Source organism: Eucalyptus grandis, chromosome 2 (genome assembly GCF_016545825.1).
Source record: "Eucalyptus grandis isolate ANBG69807.140 chromosome 2, ASM1654582v1, whole genome shotgun sequence".
NCBI classification, from domain to species: Eukaryota; Viridiplantae; Streptophyta; class Magnoliopsida; order Myrtales; family Myrtaceae; genus Eucalyptus; species Eucalyptus grandis.
This window is the reverse complement of record NC_052613.1, coordinates 3721845-3744682: the sequence shown is the minus strand read 5'-3', so window position 1 is coordinate 3744682 and position 22838 is coordinate 3721845. Positions and strand designations below refer to the sequence as shown.

Sequence of the window (22838 nt, the reverse complement as noted above, 5' to 3'; positions counted from 1 at the left end):
AACTGAATCGAGAAGCGATACTCCTGCAGAAGTCATAGTCCAAAAGAGCAGTGAAAAGTCTAATGTTCAATTGGAGTTGTCCCAAATGGATCTGAAATGTGAACCCTTAACCAAGATACAAAGCATGGCGTCTTCATCAACTGATAGAAAACTCCTTGGATCATGGTCTAATCGACTGCGCATTCCTCGATATAAACTCAAGACTACTCCCAGTGGTCGGGCTAACCGTCCAACCTTTGTGTGTGTGTGGAAGAAAGCTAACCGTCCATTGACTAGCCACAGTAGGAGTTAGAACTGATTGACGATGTGGGCTGGACATGGACAACCTACGGTACATGCAGCAAAGTTGGACATGAAGCCCATGTACTTGCTTTTGAAAATGGCTCGAGAGCAGGACCGAAAAGGGCATCTTAGGGCCCGTTTGTTTTCGTTTCTTTTTTTTTGTTTTTAAACAACTTTTCTGTTTTTTTTCTGGGAACAAAAAAGGAAAAACGCGTTTGGGTGCGTTTTTGTTCCAAAATTGTTTTTTTGTTCCTTAAACACATCTCGGAATGAAAAAACAAAAAAAAAAAAGTTCTTTCTTGTTTCAAAAACGATTTTAGAAAGACATTTCTTTTTCTTTTTTTCTTTTTTTTTTTTCTTTCTTTTTTCTTTGGCCGGTCGCCGGCCTCGGCCAGGGCCAGCGACCAGCTGTCAGGGGCCGGCGACACCATCGAGGGCCGGCGACGCCATTGGGGGCCGCGTACTCGCTCGGAGCGTCCGCGGCCCTTGGCGAAGCTTGGGCTCGCCTTGGCCGGGCCGCGGTGAGGCCGAGCCTCGCCGACCTCGCGCGCCGGCCGGGCGAGCTCGATCTCGCCCGTCCGGTGGGCCGAGCTCGCCCGGCGGTCGGCGGGCTCGGCGTCGCCCGAGCCACCGCCACCGCCAATCGGCTCCGGCGGTGGCCTAGTGAGGCCGAGCCTCGTCGGCCGCCGGGCGAGTCGGCTGGGCGAGCTCGATCTCACCCGGATCCGGCGAGGCTGAGCTCGCCCGGCGGCCGGCGAGCCTCGGCCTTGCCGGGCCACCGCCAGTCGGCGTCGCCCTGGCGTGGCCGGCGACGCCGAGCCTCGCCGAGGGCCGGCGAGCCTCGCCGTGGGCCAGGGCGAGCCGCCGGCCAAAAAAAAAAAAAAAAAGAAATAAGGAAAAAGAAATAAGAAAATAAGAAAGAAAATATAAAAAATATTAAAAAATAAAAGAAATAAAAAAATTATACAAATTTACCAAACGTGTTTCGTTTATTTTTATTCCCGGAACAAGTTTACCAAACGCGTTTTTGTTCAAAAATTGTTCCCCTAACGTAAAACACTTTTTTATTTTTGTTTCTGGAACAATTTTTAAACGAAATGTTACCAAACGCGCCCTTAGAGCTGTTTGTTTGCATTTCTTTTTTATTTTTGAACACTTTTTCTGTTTTTTTATTCCCGAGAACAAAAATGAATAGAAACGCGTTTGGGTGCGTTTCTATATTTTTTTTTTTTTTTTCTCAGAAATAAAAAAAATAGAAATAAGAAACAACAAATTTGTGTTTCTTATTTCAAACATATTTGAAGAACAAAGGAACAAAATCGTGTTCATTTTCTATTTCTTGCTCAGCCATTCGAACACCGCCTCTTCTCCTGCGAGCCTCGTCTCCAAACAGGCTTCGGTCGGCGCCGATCGTCCGGCCGGAAGCTGGTCTCCCGCCTCGGCTCGGCTTTGTTGACTAGCCGCTCCTAGTCGTCGTCGTCGCCGTCGCCGTCGTCGCTTCAAGGAGAATGAAGCACCCCACCTTCGACGCTTGAGATTCGCCATCAAAGCCTTCTCAAAAATCCTCAAGCTCCTCTCGCTAGCTCGGCCATGTTCGGTGCTCGCGACGCCTTCACCGCGTGATCTTCAGCTGCTACGGCGGTTTCCCCCGCCGGCTCCGGAGAGACGATGGTGAGCAAGTTCCTCTGCGACTTCCGGTGGTTCCTCCTCCTCGCCGCGGCGGTGGCGTTGATCCACATCCGGTGATTCCTTGGTCCCGATTCTCACGCGATCTGGAATTTTGCGGTTTTGTGTGACCGATACACGTGCATATGTGCTCACGGCTGCTTTTGTGTGGTTTTGTAGGTTTTTGTTGTTCGCTTCTTTCTTAAACGCCATTTCGCGTGTAAAACAGAAGACTGATGTGAATAAATGGAACAAAAGTTGTTTCGTCTGCTAAATTTTCAGTTTGCTAATGCTGATGGACTGAAAATGCGGGCGAATTCAATTGCACCTTTATCTTAGCTTATGTATTTTGACCAGAGATTCTATTCCTTTTGCGCGTGCTTGCATCAGTCGCTGAACTAAAGTAATTTACAAAATCATGCGAGATAGAAGGACTAAGGCTTCTTTCCTAACATGTGAAAGAAGTGTTCGATGTAGAACAAATGAGAAGGGGTTGATAGCACTAGATTGTCTACTCCTAGTAAAGATGTAGAAAATTATAGTGGTTGTGGGCCGTCTATTAATTGCAGAAAGTCTCGTAACTATAGAATAGCGTGATTTTAGATGTTTGTTGCCTTCTGTGCTCTGTTGTGGGGTTACTTTGTAGGAATTTTGCTTTGATGACCATGGACATGTGGTACTTTAGGAATTTCAGCAGGAAAATTAAGAGATGCTTTGATTCAAGAGGCAAAATATGGGTCCATTAACTCGGGTATTTGATGCTTTGTAGCTGTAGTATTTTTGGTGAAACTCGTTTTTCTTTCCTCTGCTGGTCTGGTTTCTAGTAAAGGACAGGACATCTTATGATTGAGTACAGAATTGTATGGCCATGTGCCCCCATTCATAAATTTTAACTCATCAAGTTACCATCAAGAATTATAGTAATCCAATCCTAAAACATACTAATTTTCTACAACCACACTTAAACTATCTTTTTTTGTCAGATTCACCTTCAATTGCTGCCTTTTTAGCCCTTTAGCTCTCCAATTTCATGTATAAACTGTTGTTCGATGGTTAGGGAGATGCTTATCTTTTGATTATCACAAACAGATATCCAAAACGGTTCTTGGCCGGGAAAAAGGATTTGTGCTAAACTTTTCTTTTCTCAGTTTCAGTTAAATCTTTCAATTCAGTTTCTTCCCCAACATTATCGTCTTTTTTGGCTTTAAAGAGATGCTCCAGCATCAAGCAATGTACATATGTATGTAGCAGTCATGTTGGCTTCCGTGATCAATTCTTCTTGCGTTGGTATGTTTATCCAATGGTTGTCCTTACTTCATTTGTTTATCCACCAAAATTATATGTTTCCTCGTTTGACTTTTATCTTTCTGTTTTGTTTTTTTCCCTCTCTCCACAGATGTGTCTTTTCACGACACAATTGGAACATGCTGATCAACTTGCTGCTGCTGGAAGTCTCCATCCTATTACCTCATCCTGGTATCTACTTACGGATCGATGGCCATTTGAACCTCTAGCTTTGTTCCAAGAGATACACATTCAGTTATTAAGATATGTACTCGGTAAATTTGTTATTATCATGTGCAGCCAGCATCTAGACTTTTAAGTTATGTAATTATAAGCTTAAGTGAATTTAGATCTGCAACTCACTCCGCCTAGTGAATTTGAAAAAGAAATTTGAGTGTGTGGTGGAACTGTTTCCTTGCTGTGTGGGAGGAACCTTTTTGAATTTGTCATATTGAGCAAAATTTTTGAAAACGCTGAGTGCTGAATCTCTCTTTCATCCAACGTTTAGTAAATTTACTGTCTTGCTTGAAATATCAATTGGGAAGAGTCAATCCGTTCAAGTGAGAATATTATACCCCATCAAATGATGGTAGTAATTCTCATATATTGTGTTTTTATGGTTAGTCAAGAAGTACTAATGGTGGATCCATTACATTATTTGGTTAGTTTTGTCTTCGGATGGTTTTATTGTGCTGCTGTCCTTCAGGAGGAGTAGCTTCTGAGAGGATTCACACTTAAATGATGCTAGTAATTCCCATGTATTGTGTTTAATGATTGATCCAAGAAGTTTTAATGGGGGACCTGTTTAGACAGAGGGATGCTATAGTTCATTTTATTTCAAGTTTGAAGCTTCTTTTATTCATCTTCACAGCCTTATCAACATTTTCTTGTCGAAGATATGTGTTTCCTTCTCCATCTCTCTTTTCTTGTAATCTTTAAATACATTTTGCGGAAATCCTTTATCGATCTGATTTCTTTCCTGGACTGGGATGGCTGTTGACCAGATCTACATGGAAGGAATTATCCCAAAAGTGGCCTAAGGCATATCCTTATTGGTTTGATATATTGGTTTTAGATCACATATGTTTATAGCTCATGTGTCTCCCGAAATTTTCTTTGACAACACAAACTTTCTGGGATGACTTTGAGGCTACAAGAGAACCACCAAGGTCGACAATTTATTCGGCCGAACACGTATACTCGATGTGTGGTCACTTCAGTCTTGTGTAGTTACTTTGCAAGTTTTGCATGTATAATATAGTATGTAAATTTATAACTGATTATTCACGGCCATGCTCATGGTAGAGGGCTTATAACGGCTCCCTTACGCATTGTCCTTGCTTGTATTAATGATTCTAGAGTTGGATACTCTCTCTCTCTTACTCGCACAAAAGATATGATGCTTTCTCCCACGTGTAGGATGGTGTACCAAGGACAGCATATGAAGGAGCAGTAATCTCCCGGTATTCACCACCACGGCATGTGTTTCTAGTGGGTCCGGATTCTTTCAGGCTGCTTGGGATCAAACGTGTTTGATGCATTGAAGTGAGGTTCCACGGCGCTGGTAAATCATGGTGCCAGACTGAGCTTCCTCTTTCCTCCTCAACGCCTAGTGTAACCGGTACACTATCGGAGGAACCACCGGGAGCATAGCAACCGGAGCTCGCCGATGAGCGAAGTGTAGAGGGCGACGATTCCTTTTGCGATTTTGATTGAGGAGAGGGAGGATTCTTACGAACGGCAGTGTCCAGTCCATACATATGCCTTTAAATGGCCGAAGCAAGCCGTCATTCATTGGAAGAGAGCCATAGGTCATGTTAGCTTACTTTTACACTTAATAGCACGTAACCTCAACAAATTTTGTTGCTCCCGAAGAAACATACATCTGTCTCTCGCCATGTTTCCCGCTCTTTTGCCCCGCTTTGGCGGGTTGGAGCGCGGAGGACTAAAATGTAAGAGACCCACACAGTCGAAAGTGGGAGTTCATGCCTGTCTTTGTATGCAAAACACGAGGAACTTCTAGTCATGTGTGTTGTGAACAAAATGGTGAGAAAAATTTGGTACAAAGTTTATTTATAAATTTTTCTTCAAATTATGCACTTATAACCATGTTCAAAATGTTTGACTTTACTCACTATGAACAAAATTAAATTGATGAGCATTTTATGATAATGAGAATTCAAAACCAAGTTTACACTTTATTTAAAAAAATAGGGAAAATTTTGGTACAAATTTAAAAAAATTTCTTCCAAGTAAGCAAATATGATCAAGTTTAGAATGTTTGTTTTCACTTAATATGAACAAAATTAAATTGATGAGCATTTTATGAGAATGATAATTCAATACCAAGTTTACACTTTATTTTAAAAAAAAAAGAACAATTGAAAAAAAATTGGAATAGAAATTTTGTATATTACCAAACGTGTTTCTGTTCTTTTTCTATTCTAGAAACAGAAATTTTTTGCAGTTACCAAATGTGTTTCTGTTCTTTTTCTATTTCAGAAACAGAAATTTTATACAGTTACCAAACATGTTTTTTTGTTCAGAAATTATTCCTTGGAACAGAAACATTTTTTTCTATTTCTGTTTCCTTGAACAATTTTTAAACAAAAACGTTACCAAACGCACCCTTAGTAGCCCATCTAGCTAGTCAAACTTTGTGCTCCCCCAGTTTGTGAAAACATGTGTTTTCTGTTGTAAGTGCTTTCTGCAATGATTCCAATGGGTCTCTCTTATTCAGTCGTCAACTGGGTTTAAACATTATTGAATTCTTCTAGATCAAGTTGATTAGGCGCTGCGAAAATAGCTGAACCAATATTGAAGTCCATAAATAATGAATAAGCCTTCGTTCATTCTTTTTGTTACAACTTACAAAACACATTTGTTTCAACCTTACATTTTTTCTCTTAAAGTTTCACAAAAACCGCTATTAATGAATTCGAAAGAAAGATAATTGTAATGATTCATGAAGTCTTTGGAGGACATGATTTAAACCTCTCTAACGTATGATGTTTTTCGATTCAAAGCTCGTGAATTCCAAATACCGTGTGCTCTCTGGTGTCCATGACATGAATTTATGGAGTGTTTTTTGTGAAGTTTGAGTGCATGTCTTTGCCATAAAACTAGAGGCCGGTGGAAGCAATTGACCAAGAGAAGGTGACATCGATGAGGCGAGGTAGGCCCCCTTAAGAATATGTTGTGATGCCTTAACGGGTCGATGTTTATCACTTTCTCATGTCTGCCAAGAAACCCTCCTTTTTCTTTGATCAAATTACGATAATGCGTCACTCGAATCTCATTGCCATACCCACCTCGATAGACACCTAACCCCATGTAAAAGCTAACTTGACAACCTGGTCTCTTTGCTATAATAGTTACACAAGGAAGTCAACATTGAATCAAGCTTATATTTTCGCATGATTGGTATTACAAGGGGAGCACTTTTGGCGAAGTGAACAAATGGATGAATGAATCGACGAGGCAGACATACCAAACGTTGTGCACATGCGTGGATTAGTAGGGACAAATGTATTGAGAAAGAAACTTAAAGAGATAATTAAACAAATAGTTCCTAAATTTTGACTTAATGTGCAGAGTTGTCTCTAAATGTTAGTCCAATATATAATGTGATTCATGAATTTTTAATTTGGTCAATGTAATTTTTAAACTTTCAGTACGTGTTCAAATTACTCACTATATTATATGAAGATGTTCTGTATTATTTTTCCATTAATTCAAGATCAGGCACAATATCAACATGTATCAAAAGTTCAATGATTGTATTGAATAAATTAAAAGTTTAAAAACGATATTAACCAAAGATCATGGATCATTTATATAATTTTTCAAACTTATATGTCTAGTCGCTACGAAGGCTAAATATCGAGATGGACATTGCATTGCACAAAACTTATGGACTATTTGTGTCAATTTTCCCTTAAATAATACTTGCATCATTGTCATTGTTGATTTTACTGGTTGATACCGGGGATAGGGTTGGATGCCAGCTGTCATTGATGGAGTTTCATAAACATACTTGTGGTTGTTATCATCCTATAGAGATCATATCTTATGTGCTGGAAATAAAAGGAGCTCAAGTCCATACTCATCAATTCACCATTGTATACTGAGTCAATTCAATATATTGACTTATTTCATATCACAACAAAATAAATTCGATTGTAGTAAAAGTCTAATGCCTCACATTACTTCAAACCACATCAGTTGACTCGAGACTTTTTTGGTGAGTTGGGGAGAAAGGATTCCCAAATGTTCATGGTACGATCCTCACTCACACATGCGTTCATACATCGTGTGAAGCGATTCTCGCGTGTTCACAATTCTCTTCTTTTTTTCTCTTTCTCCCCGTGAAAGTGATCGGACCATGGACCAGGTGATCTCGAACTGAATCGAGAAGCGATACGCCTGCAGAAGTCATAGTCCAAAAGAGCAGTGAAAAGTCTAATGTTCAATTGGAGTTGTCCCAAATGGATTTGAAATGTGAACCCTTAACCAAGATACAAAGTGTTGCGATGAGGCGAGCGATCGAACAAAATATAGACGGAAGAAGAAAAATAAATCGGACACCAGATTTACGTGGTTCAGTCGTAAAGACCTATGTCCATGGGGAGAAAAGCGGCGAATTTCACTATAGATCAGCGATACTGAAGATTACACACTCAGTCACTTAAACACTCTCTCTGTTTGCCCCCAATTTAGCCCAAAAATTCAAGTGTTTATAAATAAACAACTCACGGCACAAAATTACCACGTGATCAAGCTCAAAGTTTAACGCGCTACGTACGCCTAGTTTGCGTACATACGGATTTGCAAAACTTGTGGCTCTTCGAAAGCGCGTGGACGTGCGACTCCTTTCTTCGTATAAGCTGCAGCGGCTTCTTACGGAAAAAAAACTTCGGTGGCTTTGTCCTCTCTCGGCATGTACGTGTAGCGGCCCCTAAAAAAGAAAACCTGTTGGCGTTCCTTTTATATGTGTGTGTGCGCCCAAGGTCAAACTTTTGACCTTGGGCCCCACCACTTTTGATTCCTTTTTAAACTCTACGTAGGTTTTTTTTCCGGACGTGCTGTGTAGACCCCTTCTTTCTCACGTGCAGGGACTTCATCAACAAAAATAAAGAATCCTTCAATATTTCCTTTTGTTTTGCTTCGCATATCCAAAAGAGAAAGTCCAAGAAAAGAAATCGTTTCTTCTTTCTTCATCCAATTTCAAACTCGAGTCATAATTTAACACAAAGCATGGCGTCTTCATCAACTGATAGAAAACTCCTTAGATCATGGTCTAATCGATTGCGCATTCCTCGGTATAAACTCAAGACTACTCCCAATGGTCGGGCTAACCGTCCAACCTTTGTGTGTGTGTGGAAGAAAGCTAACCGTCCATTGACTAGCCACAGTAGGAGTTAGAACTGATTGACGATGTGGGCTGGACATGGACAACGTACGATACATGCAGCAAAGTTGGACATGAAGCCCACATACTTACACTTGAAAGTGGCCCGAAAGCTGGACCGAAAAGGGCATCTTAGTAGCCTATCTAGCTAGTCAAACTTTGTGCTGGACCGAAAAGTTTCACAAAAACCGCTATTAATGAATTCGAAAGAAAGATAATTGTAATGATTCACGAAGTCTTTGGAGGACATGATTTAAACCTCTCTAATGTATGATGTTTTTCAATTCAAAGCTCGTGAATTCCAAATACTGTGTGCTATATGGCATGCATGACATTAATTTATGGAGTGTTTTTCATGGAATTTGAGTGCATGTCTTTGCCATAAAACTATTGGGCGGTGGTAGCAATTGACCAAGAGAAGGTGACATCGATGAGGCGAGGCAGGCCCCCTCAAGAATATGTTGTGATGCCTTAGTGGGTCGATGTTTATCACTTTCGCATGTCTGCCAAGAAACCCTCCTTTTTCTTTGACCAAATTAGGATAATGCATCAGTCCAATCTCATTGCCATGCCCACCTCGATAGACTCCTGATCCCATGTAAAAGCTAACTTGACAACCTGGTCTCTTTGCTATAATAGTTACACAAGGAAGTCAACATTGAATCAAGCTCATCTTTTCACATGATCGGTTTTACAAGGGGAGGACCTTTGGTGACGGGAACAAATGGATGAATGAATCAACACGGCAGACATATCAAACGTTGCGCACATGCGTGGATTAGCAGGGACAAATGTATTGAGAAAGAAACTTAAAGAGATAACAAAACAAGTAGTTCCTAAATTTTAATTTAATGTGCAAAGTTGTCCCTATATATTAGTCCAATGTATAATGTCATTCATGAATTTTTAATTTGGTCAGTGTGATCTTTAAACTTTTAGTAAGTGTTTGAGTTAGTCCTTATTACATGAAGATGTTCAATACTATTTTTCCATTAATTCAAAATCAGGCACAACATCAACGTGTATCAAAAATTCAAAAATTGTATTAAACAAATTGAAAGTTTGGAGATGACATTGCATGACCACATTGCACATTAAATCAAAGGTTATGGATCATTTATGTCATTTTTCCAAACTTATATATCTCGTCCTAAAAAGGTGAAATATCAAGATTGACATTGCATTGCACTAAAACTTATGGACTATTTATGTCAATTTTTCCTTAAATAATACTTACATCATTGTCATTGTTGATTTTACTTGTCAATACCAAAAATAGGGTTGGATGCTAGCTATCATTGATGGAGTTTCATAAACATACTTGGAGTTGTGATCATCTGATAGAGATCATATCTTATATGTTGGAAATAAAAGGAGCTCAGGTCCATACTCATCAATTCACCATTGCATACCTAGTCAATTCAATATATCAACTCGTTTCACATCACAACAATATAAATTCGATTGCAATAAAAGTCTAATGTCTCACATTACTTTAGATCGCTTCAGTTGACTTGAGACTTTATTGGTGAGCTAGGGAGAAAGGATTCCCAAATGTTCACGCTGCTACGATCTTCGCTCACACATGTGCTCAAACATCATGTGAAGCAATGTTCACGATTCTCTTCTTTTCTTCTCTTTCTCACCGTGGAAGGGATCGGACCATTGACCAGGTGATCTCGAGCTGAATCGAGAAGCGAAACGCCTATGGAAGTCATAGTCCAAAAGAGCAGTGAAAAGTCCAATGTTCAATTCCAAGATACAAAACATGGCATCTTCTTGAACTGATAGAAAACTCCTTAGATCACGGTCTAATCGACCGCGCATTCCTCAGTATAAATAAACTCAAGACCACTCCCAATGGTTGGGCTAACCGTCCACTTTTTTCTTTTTTCTTTTTTCTTTTTTGGTGGAAGGAGTTAGAACTGATTGACGATGATGGGCTGGACATGGACAACGTACGACACATGCAGCAAAGTTGGACACGAAGCCCACGTACTTACACTTAAAAATGGCTCGAAAGCAGGACCGAAAGGGGCATCTTGTTAGCCCATCTAGCTAGTCAAACTTTGTGCTCCCCCAGCTCGTGAAAACATACGTTTTCTGTTGGCAGTGCTTTCTGCAATTATTCCAATGGGTCTCTCGCATTCAGTCGTTAACTGGTTTAAACATTCTTGAATTCTTCTAGATCAAGTCGATTACACGCTGCGAAAAATAGCTGAGCCAATATTGAATTCCATAAATAATGAACAAGTTTTCATTCATTCTTTACGTTACAACTTACAAAACACATCAATTTCAATCTTATACCTTTTCTCTCAAAGTTTCACGACAGTCGCTCTTGATGAATTTGAAAGAAAGATAATTGAAATGATTCATGAAGTCTCTCGGTGACATGATTTAAACCTCCCTCGTACATGATATTCTTCTATTCAAAGCTCTTGAATTCCAAACACCGTGTGCGCTTGGACGTCCATGATATGAATCTACGTAGTGTTTTTTTGGTGGATTTGAGTGCATCTCTTTGCCCTAAAATTCGTGGGCGGTGGTAGCAATTGACAAAGAGAACGTGACATCGATGAGGCGAGGTAGGCCCCCTTAAGAATATGTCGTAATGCCTTAGTGGGTCGATGTTTATCCCTTTCGCATGTTTGGCAAGAAACCCTCTCTTATTTTCTTTGACCAAATTACGATAATGCCTCTCGCAAATCTCAGCCATACCCACCTCAATAGAGGCCTAACCCCATTTAAAAGCTAACTTGACAATCTCATCTTTTGCCTTAATAGACAACATTGAATCAAGCTTATCTTTCTCATGCTCTTGAATGATCGTTTTAACGAGGGGAAGACTTTTTGGTGACGTGAACAAATGGATGAACGAAAGAATGAATCGACGAGGCAGAGATATCAATCGTCACGCACACGCGTGGATTGTTGAATGTAAGCTTGGTTTATCGATGAGTTTAGTAGGGACAATTTTTTTCCCTCTAGTTCGATTTACCATATAATAATTGAAGAATAAGCTTTCAAGGAATAGTAAAACAAATATTTCATAAACTTTGATTCAATATGCAATTTTATCTCTAAAATTTAGTTCAATGTGTTATATTGTCCATAAACTTTCAATTTGTTCAATATAGTTCCTAAATTTTTTGCAGGTATGCGAATTAATCCCCAAATTATATGAAAATGTTAAATATTATCCTTTCATTCATTCAAGTTTAGAAACGACATTGATCTTTTCATATAGTCTAAGGACTACTAAATTGAACATTTATTAAAAGTTTAGAAATGACATTACATATTAAAAAAATTAAAAATTCATGAATTATGTTGGGCGAAAATTTAGGGATCATCCTCATCCTTTTGCCATACTTAAATGTCCCGGTGGAGTAAGTTTCGGCTAAAATCCAAAGGTTGTTCAAGTAATTCTAATATGAAAACGAAATACAAATAAAAAATAGCGCCGGGTTTACTCGATTGGGACGTCTGCTTTATTGAAAAGCCAACTCACTTCTCTTTGCCTTTTCGATGTGACGGGGATGCAAGCCGGAGCCTCGTTAGGCAAAACGCAAGGGGGACTTCTCCTTTGACTTTACCTTTACAGATTGCGACGTCTTGCCACTTGGAGCGTTGCTTGAAGTTCCTTATCGTTTCACGGTCAAACGCCCCCCGATTTGAAATTTGGTTGTAGTCGTCACCATCATCCCTTCTTCCTTGCCCGACCGTGCATTTGAAACTCTCCGTGCACATAACCAAATCTTTCGCCTAAGATCGGAAGGCATCCGCCGTTTCTCAATGCGTACTGGCTAGGTAGCTGTCGGAACGCATCGACCTAGGGCATGTAGACGTACTGCCGGTAAGGGATTTGCACGAACGATATAGATGTCGACCTTGGCCCTAAGTGGAGAGGATAAGCACGGTTATGACATGAACAAGTCTCGAAATCAGAACTATCTACTCGCTCATCCAAAAAGACAATTTTTTTTTTTTAATATTGCACCGTGTTCATCTCGCTTTGAAACATATCATTCACCAAGTCTCACTAGATAAAAAAAAAAAATACTACCGTTTGATCATCTTTACGTCTTTTTCTACAATGGAATAGTGACATCTCCAAATATTTTGTCTCTTATGAATAAGTTTAAACTATTGAAAATAAACTAATATTTCAGATATCGCAATCGTCATGAAGCCAGGAAACCGCTTGATCTAACCTAACGGGATTGATTCAGCGGTCGGATTAAAGTGCCAAAATACTTGTCCCGATTAGGCTTAGGGCATGTGTTCAATTTCTCAACACATCCTCCGACGAGATAATAAATTTCAAGAAGTTTGCTCAAGTTTTGCCTTGTGTTTTACTTGATTCAGAAGATTAGTAGGTATTTTATATGTGCCGAATATACCTACCTAGGTCAACTTTTGGTATAAAAAAAATTCAATATAAATAAAATGAAAACATTTTGATTGCGCACTCTCTTGAATGCGTCGCAAAGCTCACGGCAAAATGATCAGCACCGTGACAATAGCCGCGGTTAGTAGGGAAAAGCTTCACGAAGACTAGGAGACAATAGCAATGAATTAGCTTTGCTTGACAATTAAGCAGCCAAAACACTACATTATACCATTGCATTTTGCTAAAATTGTGCAATCTTGCGTTCCACATCATCAACGCTCGAGTTCTGCCCCATTCTTCACAATGTCAATTGATGTCCTTTTGTCTTCTCTATTCGACCGATAATCTCGTTAATTTAGTTCCGTCTACAACTTGACTCACATGTGTAAAAACCAGCTTATAAGCGAGGGAAGTGTTAAAGTAATTTTGGAAAAATTGTTCAAAAAGTCTTAAGCAGCCAAAACACTACATTATACCATTGCATTTTGCTAAAATTGTGCAATCTTGCGTTCCACATCATCAATGCTCGAGTTCTGCCCCATTCTTCACAATGTCAATTGATGTCCTTTTGCCTTCTCTATTTGACCGATAATCTCATTAATTTAATTCCGTCTACAACTTGACTCACATGTGTAAGAACCAGCTTATAAGCGAGGGAAGTGTTAAGTAATTTTGGAAAAATTGTTCAAAAAGTCTTAAGCATATCATACTTTGGCCAATTCAATTCTGATTTTTTTTTAATTTTGCCAATTAACTAAATATTTTCACGTTTTTGTCATTTGAGTTCATCCGACTAAAATTAGATAAAACTAAATTGGCAAAACATGTAAAGGTTCAAGACTCAATCGGTAAAATTAAAATATATATATAGGAATAAATTAACAAAAGTGCATAAGGTTTAGAAATTTTTAGACAAATTTTCAACTAATCTGCTATGAATACATCACCTTGAGTTTTATAGAAAGTCGAGCAGTACGAAATACACATAAGCAATAAATTAATAGTCGAAATGAAACTAATGTATGTCTATCTATATGTTCTTGAATAGGACTGCATGAGTGTGCTACCAGCTTACGCAAGAAATAGTGACCAAACATACGGAATAATTTTTTGGATTCGGCCTTCTTCTATGTTAGCTTTGCTTATAAAAAAAAGAACAAAATTTAGAGCAACTCTATCCGCCTAGGATTAGAGAATATTCTCTCTAAATATTGTAAATCGTTACTTTCCCCATTTTAAATATTTGGAATTATGTAGGAGCTTTTTTTGCTACAATTTAGTTTTTGGGAAATTTAACTTTTGAAATTAGTATTTATGCTTTTTACCAATTTAAGCAAATAGAATCATAATCAGGCAATGCTAAATGCACTAAAGTTATATAGTATGCTAATTAACATAGGTATCACTCATCTACCAATGAAACGAATGAAATTAACAATATGGTGTCAAGCCTTATAATTTTTACTAGCCGTTCAAATATCTCTTGGTGCTAACTTTTTTTTTTTTACCACTAGCATTACAATTTTAAAAATTGATGTTACATGATTTCCTCGAGAATAATTTCTTTAGAAGCTCAAGTGACTATATCGCAGCTAATTGACTTGAGACTAGTCTATGTTTCTTAAAAGAAAAAAATATTCAAAAAGTCATAAATCTATTATAGATCTTTGGTCAATTTACTTCTAAATATTTTGACAATTTTTCAGTATAATCCTTCCAACCAAATCCAAACAGAAATGGTCAAAATGATCATAATGGAAAATTGTCAAAAAATTTATGACTAAATTAGCCATATCAAAAAGTTTGAGGCCGGGTTGGCCCATGCACAATCAATTTATGATTTTTGTGGTCAATGTACCGGTTTTTAAAAAGATCATGAAAAGGGTCGGTACAAGTGCTTCCCAAAGTGTTATGAATATTTTCTTTAGAAGCTCGAGTGACTATTTGACCGCTAACCTACTTGAGACTTTTCTAACTTTCAAAAATAGAAAACTTATCAAAAAAAATCATAGATCTACCATATAGTGGTGAATTTAATCCTAATTTTTTCAATTTAGTTAATTTGCTTTTAAACTTTCTGATGAATTTCCAATGTAGTCATTTTGGCCAATATTATAAGGAAATGAATTCGCCATAAATGTTGTTCTTTATGGATCCATAACGAGCAACATTTATGGCATCTCTATCCGCAAAGGATAGTTTCCTTTATTAGAGAATATTCTCTCTAAATATTGCAAATCGTTACCTTCCCCGCTTCATATATTGGGAATTATTTGGGGGTCTTTTTGCTACAATTATTTCTGGGAAAATTTATTTTTGAAATTGGCATGCATGATTTTACCAATTAAAGCAAATATAATTATAATCGATGGGCAATGCTAAATGCACTAAAGTTATATGGTATGCTAATAAATATAGGTATCACTCATCTACGGTGAATTGAATGAAATTAACAATCTTGTCTCAGGCCTTGTAATTTTTACTAGCCGTTCGAGTATCCCTAGGTGCTATATATATTTACCTCTAGCATTACAATTTTAAAATGATGATGTTACATGATTTTTTTTGTGAATAATTTCTTTAGAAGCTCGAGTGACTATACCACGGCTAATCAACTTGACAGTAGTCTATGTTTTTAAAACGAGAAAAATTATTCAAAAGGTCATAAACATATTGTATATCAACCAATTTAATCCTAAACTTTCTAGTTTGATCAATCACTTCTAAAAATGTTGACAATTTTTCAATGTAATCCTTCCGGCCAAAACTAAAGGGAAATCGCTGGAATCACTATATTGGAAAACCGTCAAAAGATTTATGACTAAATTAGTTATATCGAAAAATTCGAGACCGAATTGGCCTATGTACAATAGATTTAAGAATTTTGCAGTCAATTTTCTCAATTTTTAAAGAGATCATGAAAAAGGTCAATACAAGTGCTTCTCAAAGCATTAAGAATATTTTCTTTAGAAGCTTGAGTGACTATTTGATTGCTAATCTACTTGAAACTTTTATATTTTTTTTTTAAAAAGAAAAATTATCTAAAAAATCATAAAATCTATTATATGATAGTCAATTAATCTTAAACTTTTCAATTGGTTAATTTACTCTTAATTTTTTGACGAATTCAATGTAGCCATTTCAGCCAATATTAAATGGAAATTGCTAGATTTGCTGGAATGACTATATTGAAAAATCGTTAAAATGTTTATGATTAAATTAAATAAAATTAAAACTTTAAAACCGAATTAGCCTCTATAGAATGAATTTAAGATATTTTTGGTCAATCTTACCGGTTTTTAAAAATATCATGAAAATGGTCGGCAGAAGTGCTTCCCAAAGCGTTATGGGGTTCCATGAATCCTGGCATAACTGCCCCCTCCCCTGATGACAAAAATAAATTAATCACTCAATTGTTTTTCACCACGATTTTTCAGTAACTAATATATTCTAGTAAAGTCAGGCTTTTTTTATAATAAAAAAAAATCGAATCTTTTTCCCCATCATGATATATCATTAAACAATGCGTGTAAAAAATATTAAAAAAATTGCGCCCTACTTAGGGAGGAGAAGAGGCACTCCCCACCATAAAGTCAAAGCATATAAATACTGACTATGGACAGAGGAGAGAGAAAGAAGAGGATCAAGATTTCCAAGAAAGCAAGCGCTCGTCTTCGTCCACAGGCAGCAACAACTCCAACTCCATGTGCCCCCATTGAATGATTGGACTGGGGACCCCAGATTCCGATCAAGATCGCCCATCGCCCCGAACCCAGTTGAGGGTAGGGAGGGAGGAGCAGGAACAGGGGAGAAAGATCCCATTTTTTGCATCAACTGGAGCTGCTGCTGCTGCTGGGCGGGAGCAGGGGGCGGAGGGGAGATGAAGATGAAGGAGGGCGGCGAAGGGTACGTGAGGGCGGACCAGATTGACCTGAAGAGCATCGACGAGCAGCTCGAGAGGTTCACCAGGGCCGCCACCATGGAGAAGAGCAGGAAGGTCGGGGGCAGAGGGGAAGGCGGCGAGGAGGCGACGGGCGGGAATGTCGGCGCTTCCTTGGTCAAGAGCCTCTCGTTGCCGAGGCCCAGGAAGCAGGAGAGGCTGGAGTGGGAGATCGAACCGGCCAAGCTGCTCATCAAGTCCGTCATTGCCCGCGGCACCTTCGGCACCGTCCACCGCGGTGTCTACGACGGGCAGGATGTCGCCGGTGAGTCGACGGCCCCGGCCTATTCGTTTCTTGATCTCGGAGTCGTCCCGTGATAATTTTTTCCATTCTCAGTGTCTTCGCATGGTTTAATGTCGGGTCTCTCTCGATGGTCATTTTTTGGACGAGATCTTTTTCAATTTCGTTCCTTCTTGAATAACTCGTGGGTCTAGAGATGAATGGATTACTTGGTCCTCCCTGCCGCTCGTGTTTTATTCTTTAGAATACTACCTTTTATGTCTCAGCAGCAAGAGGATCTGCAACGTTCTTGACATACTGAAAACTGACCTTTTGTGGCTCTTAATGAAACCGTGGGTCGAAGGAAGGAATTGGATCGAATGTCCGCGGCGATATATGTCAGTATTAGCAGCGATTTGGATGATATATAGGCTGTGACGTTTGCACACTGATTCCTACTGATCTGGTGGCCAGGCCGATCACTTAGGGAATGGTTGGTTCGCCTTACTGGAAAATTATCATCAGTACATGGAACACCTTTTAGTAAACTATTCGTTCAGTTCCCTCAAATCTAGCTAACTCGCATGCGATCATGTCATTGGCGTAATTTCTATTGGTGATTTGCCTCTGACTGGCTCAGTGGATATTGTTTGTTTTGCCTCGCTGACCTAGTATGTCTTTGATAGTCAAACTTCTTGACTGGGGTGAAGAGGGACAGAGGACCGAGGCTGAAATCGCTTCACTGAGGGCTGCTTTTAGCCAAGAAGTCGCGGTGTGGCACAAGCTTGACCATCCTAATGTTACCAAGGTTTATGCTTCGCCCTATTCTTTTCTCTCATAATGCTTTTTCCTTGACTGTCATGGTATGCAGAGTCTTGGTATGCATTTCAGTGCTGCTCAATTAGCTTGCATATGGACCACCTTATGATGTATGAGTTCTATCATTGTGTTTTGAGGGAAAAATTGATAATGAAGAATGCCTAGCCAGCTTTGGTGTGTATTATCTGCCTACGATGAGTATTACAGTAGGAGAACCTCAACTTCCCCTGCTGTCAATAGCTGCATGCTCTAAAGGCTGATTACACTAATGAGTTTCATTAGTTCCATCCTTAAGCATCATAAGCATGTATGTACTCTATTGTAAAAGTATCCTTTGTTGACAAAATTGCCATTTTTATTGTCGTGGGAAAGACTTGACTACGGATGAGTCATGTTTTACGCCTAAATGTCAAGCACCATGTAAACAGAATGATAAGAGGGAGAAGAGGGAGTAGCAAAATGGCCATAACTCAATGTCTACTGAAAAAGGTGGCTGAGATAAATGAAAGTTAAAGTGTTGTATAGATCTTTTGCCAAACTTTGACCTACCGGTTTGTTATATCTGTGTATATATATATTTTCATACTTAATAGAGCTCTCCGGAGCTTTTATTCTCCATGTTCTTCGGTAATGTTCACTTGCTACGTATATCCATCTTCTCCGCATTCTTCAAAGCTGCGGCGTGGTTGATGGTGTCATATCTATGTTTCCATTACTAATTAACTCAAGAATGCTTTTGGAAGTATTTTCAGGAAGCAGAATGTTAAATGACAGAATAGGATGTGCAAGAACATTAGCATTGTCCTTCTTTGCTTGTACACAAGAAGTGATTTCTACGGGCTCTAAATTTCAGTCTTGTCTCCTTTTCAGTTCATTGGGGCAACAATGGGCTCATCAGATCTACAAATACAAACTGACAATGGTCCAATCAGTATGCCCAGGAATATTTGCTGTGTTGTTGTTGAATATCTTCCTGGAGGAGCTCTCAAATCTTACCTCATCAAGAACAGGAGAAGGAAACTAGCATTCAAGGTGGTTGTCCAGCTTGCACTTGATCTCGCCAAAGGGTATATAAAAAAACACACTGCTTTTAATTGGGCGCACCACAGACTTTTATCCCTAAGTGGTCAAGTTAATTTTCATTTTAACTATTGCAGCTTGAGTTATCTCCACTCACAGAAGATTGTCCATAGAGATGTGAAGACTGAGAACATGCTATTGGACAAGTCACGTACTTTGAAGATCGCAGACTTCGGGGTGGCTCGTGTTGAAGCTTCAAATCCCAATGACATGACTGGGGAGACTGGGACATTGGGTTATATGGCTCCTGAGGTACTAGAAATTTCTGGTTTTTCTTATTTCCTGCTAAGTTGTAGCAGTTTTTGATCAGTTCACACCTCTGGAGTTTGAAAATTGCATAGTTCCGTCCAGAAAGGCCACGGTAGTCCTTTTTCCTTCATCTTCTTGTTCCTGTTTCTATTGTTTCTAATTTTCAGCTTGCAGCATGTATAGCTAAATTGCAGTGATGATTTGGTGTTTCATCATTTTAAGTAACCAAAAACATGAAGTGAAGGACAAAAGTAAAAGGTAGATTTGCTACAGAATAAATAATAGGTGACTCAACAAAACTGGGTGCAGGTACTAGATGGAAACCCATATAATAGAAAATGCGATGTCTACAGTTTCGGCATCTGCCTATGGGAAATATATTGTTGCGACATGCCATACCCTGACCTTAGTTTCTCAGAGATGACTTCGGCTGTGGTGCGCCAGGTATTGTTTGGTTCTATCCCTTGCATTATGAGAGACAGATAGCCAGCAGAAATTCTGCTGCTAGCGGGAAGTAGTTGTCTCTGATTTCTAATCATCTTTGGGGACTGTACGTGCTACAGAACCTGAGACCTGAAATTCCGAGATGCTGCCCGAGTTCTCTTGCAAATGTGATGAAACGATGCTGGGATGCTCAACAAAACAAACGTCCAGAGATGGACGAGGTCGTCTCTTTGCTTGAAGCTATCGACACATCAAAAGGGGGTGGCATGATTCCTGTCGATCAGTCACAGGGTTGTCTTTGCTTCCGTAGGTATCGCGGACCTTGAGGAATTAGTTGGTATAATTATTACTATAATTTTCAAATACTGTGGTGCTATCAACCTTTAGGGGGAAGGTGTCTGCTTATTGTATCTACAGTCGAGAATTAGGGCATGGGATTTATCCAGAAGAATAGGGATGGCGATTCGTCAATATAGATCAAGGAGAGAGTGCGTACCGCTACATCTTTTCTTCTCGAATGGTGTAAAGCTTCATTTTCTAATTATTGTTCTTCTATTCCTCTTTTGCATGTCAGTTTTAGAAGCTTGGGGGGATTTCACAGAACTTTGTGCTATTTTTGGATACGCTGCTCGGAAAGACTGGGTTGGCCACCTGTAATGTATGATGACTACACTTTCTGTTAATAAAGAACAATTTTAAGACGAGCGCTCTATTTTTGCTCCCTGTATCATCTATCTCATTAAGCGGACAACATGCTCGGCCGAACATACAGGAGACAGATGGCCCGTGTCCTTCCATTTGGTGTGTAAGCATCTAACTGATGAATTGCAGCATATGTTAATACTCAAATTGTCAGCGGCATTCCTGCTTTTCCACTTTGCTTGTTACCATTTGGTTAGAAGTACACATTGTATTTTTATAACAACGATTAATGTCAAACATCGTACTCATGAAAATTAAGGACTCTGGTAAAGAAAAGAACTGAATCTTGAGGAGCAGAGAAGCACTGGAGAGTTCAACCTCAGACACCGGTTTCTCCGGCTCGTCCCACTAGGTGTGGTTCTGTAGTATGTCGCATAGAGAATCAGCTGCACCAGACTTGTCTCCCAAACCATTCGGCACCTACAACAATGTATGGACACATTTACAAAACCAACTGCCCAAAAAATGTCTTCAAAAAGGAGGCTTCATCCTCCTGGAAATTTCAGTTATTGAAGTGAAAGCATAAGTATGCTTTCACTCTCTATTTCCTTGGACTGTCAACTAGTACAGCAGAGCATGATTATACTCCGAATGATTTGGATGAAGCAAGTTAGATGCGACTGAGAAAGAGGTTTCGATATTTTACCAGGACATAGGGATCTAATTTGAGGAGCGCATAGACAGACCAAATGATGCCGTTTAAGAAGTTGGCAAGAGAGATAGAAGGGTCAGCTCTTTGTCTGGATGACACGGCGCTGCCAATACCAAAAAGAAGGAAGTTGATTTTCCATTTTCGTGGTTGTTGATCAGCAACTTAATAGTTTCAAGGAAAAGCCAAACAGTCGACATACCATGATTGTCAATGGTGAAGTGTACATCGTTATGTTGAAGATGATGCACAACGTTCCGACAAATGCAAACCTCTTGTTTATGGCGTGGATAGGCTCCAGGTGATGACAACTACTGCAGCCATGAAGATCAGTTCAACGAGGAGCGCAAGCAAGATATTCCGCTGCAAAATGGCGACAGAAGCACAAAAAACAGATCAGAATGCTAAAGCTGAAAAATGAAGATAGGACAAGCACTCTTATTTTTCTGAACAACCCAGAAACTTACACGTCTGTTCCTTGGAGAGTATATTAAAAATATCCCAACGTAAATGAGCTCGAGACCAAGACCGAAACCATTGATTGTGACGACAAGAAGGCTGTCCGGATGGACAATGGGCATACCAAAGAACACCACAGCGCGCAGTTGAGTACCATCGCAACGTATGGATCTGGCTTGAATCCCGCCGCCGTTTTCTTCTTACATATCATGATGAATGTCGGGCTGATGAGATCCACCGATGATGCAAAAGCAAATCGAAGTCGAAATGTCAATCCATTGATAAAAAATAAGCAAGGCAATAAGACTTTCATTGGTTAAGTTATGAGAGGAGTAGAAGTTGCTGATCTAAGCTTACATGGGAGAAAGGAATAAACCGCAAGAGATGGTATTTCCTGCAAAATGGTCGAATAAAAATATTGAGATCCATCTTACTCCGTATAATTATCATATCGATTCATCATTAACTCTTCTTCACTTGTACCCGGCTTCATTTCATCACGTAATCCTTTGGTCACTTATGGACTTTTCACACATATAATTTCACGATTGACAATATATTCAAAACGGTTAGTGGATTATATAATGGATTAGGATCTTTTTTCTTCACATTTGTATCATATGTGTTCAGGTGTGTTGTATCAACTTATTTTGTATCTTTTCTAAACTTTTTCAGCATTTATTTAAGATATTTTATGGATTTAAAAAAAAAAAAAATTCATCGACCTTTCGTGTTTCACCTTTGCAAATATTTATTCTCATAAATTCAGCAAAAATGGTTCCAAAAATTAGTTCCCATGCATTGTTAGCAGAAGGATCATGTGACCAATGCGAGTCGGCGAGAAGATCTTTGCATGAACATACGCAAGAAAATAGAGAGTTCATGCATCTCGGGTCTTCAAGAACTCACCGACAATTCCTACGATCATTCTGGCTGTCCCGGTGTACACCATTGTCGGGGGTTCTCAAGGACGAACAACGAAGAGATCCAAAGGAGGAAGAAAGATCAAAAGGGTGCCGCTTAATCTCCGTCACCGACAATGCTCAAGCAGATTAGATCATCTACCTCACAACTGCGCAGGCAATTTAGAAGTACACTTTCCGTTTCCAGGAAAAGCTGCCAACACACTAAATTTGGAGAGGATTAGGAAAAAGAAATCGGAACAACTTCCCAGGAATCCTTCGAGATGGATGAAGAGTCTTGGCTGGAGGGGATCGATGACGTTTTTCGTTTGCTCTC

The 22838-nt window shown here is 39.3% G+C and overlaps 1 protein-coding gene, 1 long non-coding RNA gene and 1 pseudogene across 2 annotated transcripts; 2 read left to right on the top strand and 1 right to left on the bottom strand.

Moving 5' to 3' along the window:
* Nucleotides 1-3147: 3147 nt before the first annotated feature.
* Nucleotides 3148-4794, top strand: LOC108956908. The gene is made up of 3 exons (XR_001983287.2): nt 3148-3234; nt 3344-3423; nt 4651-4794. It is a non-coding gene; the product is annotated as an uncharacterized LOC108956908 (long non-coding RNA).
* An 11865-nt stretch (nt 4795-16659) lies between these two features.
* Nucleotides 16660-20491, top strand: LOC104418545 (serine/threonine-protein kinase STY13). Its single transcript, XM_010029926.3, has 6 exons — nt 16660-17242; nt 17884-18005; nt 18887-19083; nt 19174-19348; nt 19655-19789; nt 19909-20491. The coding sequence occupies exons 1-6, from the start codon at nt 16918-16920 to the stop codon at nt 20113-20115; spliced, it is 1161 nt and encodes a 386-aa protein (XP_010028228.2). The 5' UTR covers nt 16660-16917; the 3' UTR covers nt 20116-20491.
* Nucleotides 20225-22551, bottom strand: LOC104434310 (annotated as a pseudogene).
* Between the last annotated feature and the right edge of the window lie 287 nt (nt 22552-22838).